This window comes from Contarinia nasturtii, unplaced genomic scaffold (assembly GCF_009176525.2).
Source record: "Contarinia nasturtii isolate CC-2019 unplaced genomic scaffold, AAFC_CNas_1.1 Cnas_scaffold_493, whole genome shotgun sequence".
In the NCBI taxonomy this organism is placed as follows: Eukaryota; Metazoa; Arthropoda; class Insecta; order Diptera; family Cecidomyiidae; genus Contarinia; species Contarinia nasturtii.
Window position 1 is genome coordinate 3,581,542 of NW_022197846.1, and position 6,004 is coordinate 3,587,545.

The 6,004-nt window shown below is 33.3% G+C and overlaps 1 protein-coding gene across 1 annotated transcript; it reads left to right on the plus strand.

The window, feature by feature from the left end:
* The first annotated feature begins 220 nt into the window (after positions 1–220).
* On the plus strand, positions 221–5,519 carry LOC116339335. The gene is made up of 10 exons (XM_031765157.1): positions 221–490; positions 628–1,113; positions 1,207–1,428; positions 1,493–1,515; positions 1,619–2,027; positions 3,382–3,432; positions 3,526–3,861; positions 3,977–4,035; positions 4,147–4,453; positions 4,834–5,519. Exons 1-10 carry the CDS (start codon positions 391–393, stop codon positions 5,271–5,273), a joined length of 2,433 nt encoding a protein of 810 aa, XP_031621017.1. The 5' UTR covers positions 221–390; the 3' UTR covers positions 5,274–5,519.
* Positions 5,520–6,004: the final 485 nt, after the last annotated feature.

A 6,004-nucleotide genomic window follows, 5' to 3' on the forward strand; every position in this document is an offset into this window, starting at 1 on the left:
AATTCGCATTCCATAACTTTTGTATCATGAATTGCAAGAACAATTGTATAATAATAAAGTACAAAGTTTTATGATTTTGAGCGATATGAACTTATCTGAAACCATACCCCAAAATCAATTTGCTGAAGATAACGATGTGTTGGCCTTTTCCAACAATTTGTCGTTTCGTATAAATAGCCAAAATAACGATACAATTGATATCAGTTTGTGTCTAAGTGCATTCTATCCGCGAATTCAGCCATATCGTGAAAAAAAACAACAATTTGAATTTACATTCCCGGAATCCGACTCACCCTAATATACAACGAAAAGAATAGCCGCCATACCAGCAGCAGCAAGAACAGCAGTAAAAGAAATTGAAAAAAAGGAGTAACAATACTTTTTGGGAAAATGTCGTTTAAATCACTTTTGAGATTTTATCTGATTGCGTTTGCCGTCGTCTCGACAATTCGAATTGAAACGGAAGCGCATCCACTTACATTCAACTCGGGTACACACTCTTTCTCCCCCAATTATTTCACTTTTTTCACTCTCCCTCTCTCCCCGTTCTTGCAATTAAATAAAAATCTTGAGAGATTCATTTCATTTTAATCATAAATATTGCTTTGCATCCAATTTATTATACAGATATTTGTATCATAGATGTAAAAAATAATTTGGGAGAGCCGCAACCACTCTTGTTAAATTCACAAACCGACGAGTTTCGATTGCCAAAATTGAGCGACGGTAAAATTGAATTTTCTCGGAATGAAACCATCAAACTCTATTGCTCGCATGGTTTTCGCTCGCCTTTCGATGGCAAAGAATCGATTTTTGCATCGTGCGTTGCCGGCAAGCAATTCAAAGTCGATAAAACTGTGGTTGATTTCTCAAAATTTGTGTGCAATAAAATAACCGAGCATACGATACGTCGAACGAATGACAGTTGTATGGACGGTATAATTGTTGAAATTGGTTTTCAAATCCAATCCAAATGGTTGCATTTGATGAGAGTGTGTCACAACGAAACAATTGGTGCAACGAATTGGGTGCACTATAAACAACTGCCATCAAATCGTGGCTATCAAAAGTCACTAACAAGAGTACGGTTCAGCCAAAGCAATTTTTATCAAGGTACACGTGAAACAGTTTTTTTTCCACTTCATTCGATTATCAGTAAAACGCGAGCAAACGATAACAATTCATGATGACATATCTTTGTTCAAGGTCTCAAGGTGGACGAACTATATTCACGAAATAATCAATTAGAAACATGCTCATCCATTCTCCAATCAAAAACGATTTGTAATAAGTTGATAAATAGTAATGGTGATCTCTTTTTATCACGTGGTCATCTGGCCGCACGCTCTGATTTCATCTTGTATGCACATCAATTGGCAACATTTCATTATATAAATTCAGCACCACAGTGGCAATCATTCAACGGTGGTAAGTATTTAAAAACTTAAATGAAATATTTAAATGTTACTGATTATTATTTATTTCAATGAAGGCAATTGGGCTGTACTAGAAGAGGTAAATAAATTAATTTTCTCTCTCTCTCTCTCTCTTTCTCACTTTCATTCATATACTCATGCAATGTGACTTGAATAACTAACTCGCTTAAAATTCGATTTAGAACTTGAAACATTACATCGATCAACAAAACTTGAATGCAGACATTTACACCGGAACACATGGTATTTTACAATTCGATGATCGAAAAGGAAAATCACAAAATTTGTATTTGTCATCGAATACGAAATCAAAGTTTTCTCAAATTCCTGTGCCAAAAATATACTATAAAATTGTTGTCACAGAGAATATGGCGGGTATAGTTTTTGTTGGCGTCAATAATCCGCATGCCAGTTTAGAGGAAATCAAACAAAACTACATTTACTGTGAAAATGTGATATCCAAAGTGAATTATATTCCATGGCAGGAAAACGTACGAAAAGGTTATATGTACGCTTGTTCAATCGACGAATTCCTAAAATTTGTTCCGAGTTTGGCGACAAAAGTTCCAAAAACAAATCGGATATTACTCTAATGGATTTCACACACACACACACATATATATATATATATATATATATGATATATGATATATTATACAAGTCTGTGCATCATATTGACTTTCACAAAAACGACGGTCACATTAAATCACCGATAAAATTCCGGCAAAGTGGCAACAAATAAATAAACTTGATTTGATTGACAGGTCGTAAAAAACTTCATGACATTTCCGTGTTTAAATGCCTCCAAAATATCCTGTCAATGTTTGTTACAATTTATTGTCATCTTGACATAAATGCATTGTTTTAAAGAGAACCAGTTCGTTATCGTTATGACCTCAGTATAGTATATAATTTCTCCAATGTCTCACCTGCATTACACTAGACGTTTTGTTTTTTTACTTTGTAAGAAGATAATTTTCGGTGTAAATTAGTTTTAATATCCGTTCAAAATTATCAAGTAAGTTTCAATAATTGTGATAAGAACAAGTATGTATTGCTAATATAATGCTATTCAGAGCATGAAATCGTTACATGTGGAACGGTATACCGTTATAACGGCCAATCCAAACAATGTAAATTAGTAAGTACTATTACTACTATAAATACTGTTGTGATTACTTATTAATGATTAAGGTTTTGCATCTAAAGTAATGCAGTTGCTGAGGGGCGATTTCATACTCCGGTGTTAATGTTATCTAGTTAAAAAATGTGTTCTAATTAAGTTTGTTTTTGAACGGTGTGAATATATATTGCTGAATAAATGTTTTTATTGTTTTATCAAGGCTAGACTAATATTTTGCATGACTTTGTGACAACTTCACACAAGAATTATATTTAATGTGCTACAAATTGATTTGTAAGCACAAAAAATATTTCAAAATGGGTAAATCGTGTCAATTATGTCGACATTTGAGTTATACCGATAAAAGTTTTTTTAAATAAAATAAAATATTTTCAGTCGAATTCGATTCAATGACGTTCGTTTAAATTATACGGGAAAATTTGTTTGTAATCTTTTACGTCTTTTCTGTCTCTCTGTTTTTTAAGGCTTATCATCCGATCGGCACTTTATCAGAAATTAACTCAAAAGATTAAGATAAAAATCGGTTCAAATTGAAATTTTAATACGAAAGTTACTATCGGCCCTAGTGATTTATAATTATTTTAATAAAACATTCAGTTTAAATAAAACCATCGAACTGTTCAAGTCAATAAATAGATTTCTCTTTTTAACTTGCCAATAAACATCTCCATTTACCAGCTAAGATCAAATCAAGCTTGAACAGTTCATGTAACTTTTTATTTCATTGAAAATTCAAAAGAGTTTAAAGTATAGGCTATAATTCAAGTGGAAAGCTTTGATCAATCATGTTTCTGAAATTAGTTTTGGTATGTGGCATTCTTGTTTCGGCTGAAGCTCGTACTACACCAGTAGGTATGTACTTTTCGTTATGATCGAAATAGATAAATAAGGAAGACAAAAGAGATGTTAAGAGATTTTCATAAAATTGTATTTATTTATTAATAGGATGTTTGGTGAACATAAATGTTGACTTAGCTGCACCAGAGCCGCTGTACTTCTATTATAATACAACTGATTATGTGACAACAGCCACTGGCACCAGCGAATTTTATTTGGATAGCCAACAAAAAATCGAGCTTTTTTGTTCGGACAGTTTTCGTGATCCATACGAAGGCGATACGCTTATAGCTACTTGCATTTCGGGCAATCAATTTCAAATTGAAAATAAATCAGGCTATCTTGCGGATGCTAAATGCAATAACTATCCCAATCACACAACCCGATTCACCGACCGAACTTGTGTTGTCGGTAAAATTGTTGAAATTGGTTTCGAAGTTAAAGGTAAGAAGAAGGGAGATATCCGCTCATATATATTAAAGTATTACATGGATACGAGAAAATTGGAAAAAATATAAACTTAATTAACCGCTATTTCTTGAAACCTCATTTTTGATAGGTATTTGGTTACCTATCATGGAAATTTGTCATGACAACAAAATCGGCTCAACAAAATGGGTACGCCACCAAGGGCAATTCACTTTAAAAATGGCCTTTCTATTATTTAATAATTCTTATTGATTCTAATTTCGATTATTTCTATTCTTTTCTTTTGTGATTCTCACCTAGGTACACCATCAATTGAAACCAAACAATAATTATCATCAGCTTTACGTGGAACGCATTCTATTTATCCAAGGTGCTTTCTATACTGGAATCAATCCATTTCAGTTGTACACGAGAATTGTACAACGAAAAACAATTGCACAAATTTTAGACTCTGAAAAATTGGCCGCAGAAATTATCGCGGAAAAAGGTGATTTGTTTCTTGCTCGAGGTCATTTGGCTGCAAAAAGTGATTACATTTTTGCACCGCATCAATTGGCGACATTTTATTACATAAATGTGGCACCACAGTGGCAAACATTCAACGGTGGTATGTATTTAAAAAAAAACAGAGTTTTGCTCAGCGCTGCTGCCATCCACAGCATATTAAAATATCTTGCTGAGAATGCGTCGTCCGTCGCATGCGAAGGTACATAGCAGTTTATACATCACAGCGAACAACAATACATGCATTGTTCTCTATTCAATCGTTTGAATGTTTTGAGTCACATAATCGTGAAGAGAACAATGGATTCATTCTTGTTCGCTGTGATGTATAAACTGCTACGTACCTTCGCATGCGACGGACGACGCATTCTCAGCAAGATATTTTAATATGCTGTGGATGGCAGCTGCGCTGAGCAATACTCTGAAAAAAAAAACGAATGAAATATGTAAATTTTGCCAATAAAATAAATTATTATTTATAAGGCAATTGGTTGTGCATCGAGCGAGGTGTGAGAAAATTCATCGAACAACTTAATGTTGATGTTGACGTGTATACTGGAGCCCATGACGTACTCACATATCCAGATATTAATGGAAAACATCGCGAAATCCATTTATCATACGACAGCGAAGGTTCCAAGACGAATCGAATTCCGGTACCACGTTTCTACTATAAGGTTTTGATTGCAGAAACCAAAAATGCGGGTATCGTCTTCATCGGATTGAATGATCCATATGCGAGCATAGAATCGATTGAAAATGAGTATATGCTTTGCCCGGATGTAAGTGAAAAAGTCAATTATATTAATTGGAGTCGAACGAATATCACTGCAGGATATTCTTATGCATGTTCTGTTGACAATTTTGTTAAAGTTGTTAAGGAACTTCCATCGCTTCCACGGGTCAAAAATTTGCTCATTTAATTCTAATTAATTTTATTTCAATTCATGTACCACAGTCCTATTTTCTAATTATTTGCAATTTTTGTAGATTAATTGCTATCGTGAAGTTGTGAAATAATTTTTGATAAGAAAAAAAAGTTCAAATTTACCAATTTTACCTTTTGAAAATAAAACTAGAAACTTCACAAAAACTATGTATACGTAAAACCAAATTGAAATTGCATTCATTCGATTAAATCAAACCATTGAGAATGAGTTTCAGTATAATTTTATTTTGTAATTTATCTATAACTATAGTTCATCATTCATACATGCTGGTTTTGAAAATTGAAACCAAACATTCGAATTGACTTGATTGAGGCCAATAATAAAGGGATAAAAAAATAGTAAGTAAAATCAGATGAAGAGCCAAGTAATTAAGCCGACATAGCTTTAGAGTTAATGCAACGACTTACGAGAATATGCATGTATGCATGCCATCAAAAGATTATGGTAAAATAATAGCTAAAACTACCCGGTTGGAATATATCACATTGTGCACATTCACCATTAGATATACGGTATTCAAGACATTATAACATTTTCATTGTCTTTTATGTTGTGTAGTGTATTATACTTTTGAACAATGGAGCAATAATTTGTCGGAGCATGTAAACATGGGCGAGCGTGAAGGAGAAAGGAGAAGGAGACAAGAGTGAGAAAGTAAGGGAGAGACAATGAATCGTCATTGAGCAATTTCCTCATTTAAATTT

Bases quoted from the DNA above. Each gene is read 5' to 3' on its own strand.
- LOC116339335 (XM_031765157.1), top strand. From the start codon at position 391: ATGTCGTTTAAATCACTTTTGAGATTTTATCTGATTGCGTTTGCCGTC. The intron at 1,114-1,206 runs GTACACGTGAAA...TCTTTGTTCAAG, and splicing joins CCAAAGCAATTTTTATCAAG to GTCTCAAGGTGGACGAACTA. The intron at 4,036-4,146 runs GTACGCCACCAA...ATTCTCACCTAG, and splicing joins AAATCGGCTCAACAAAATGG to GTACACCATCAATTGAAACC.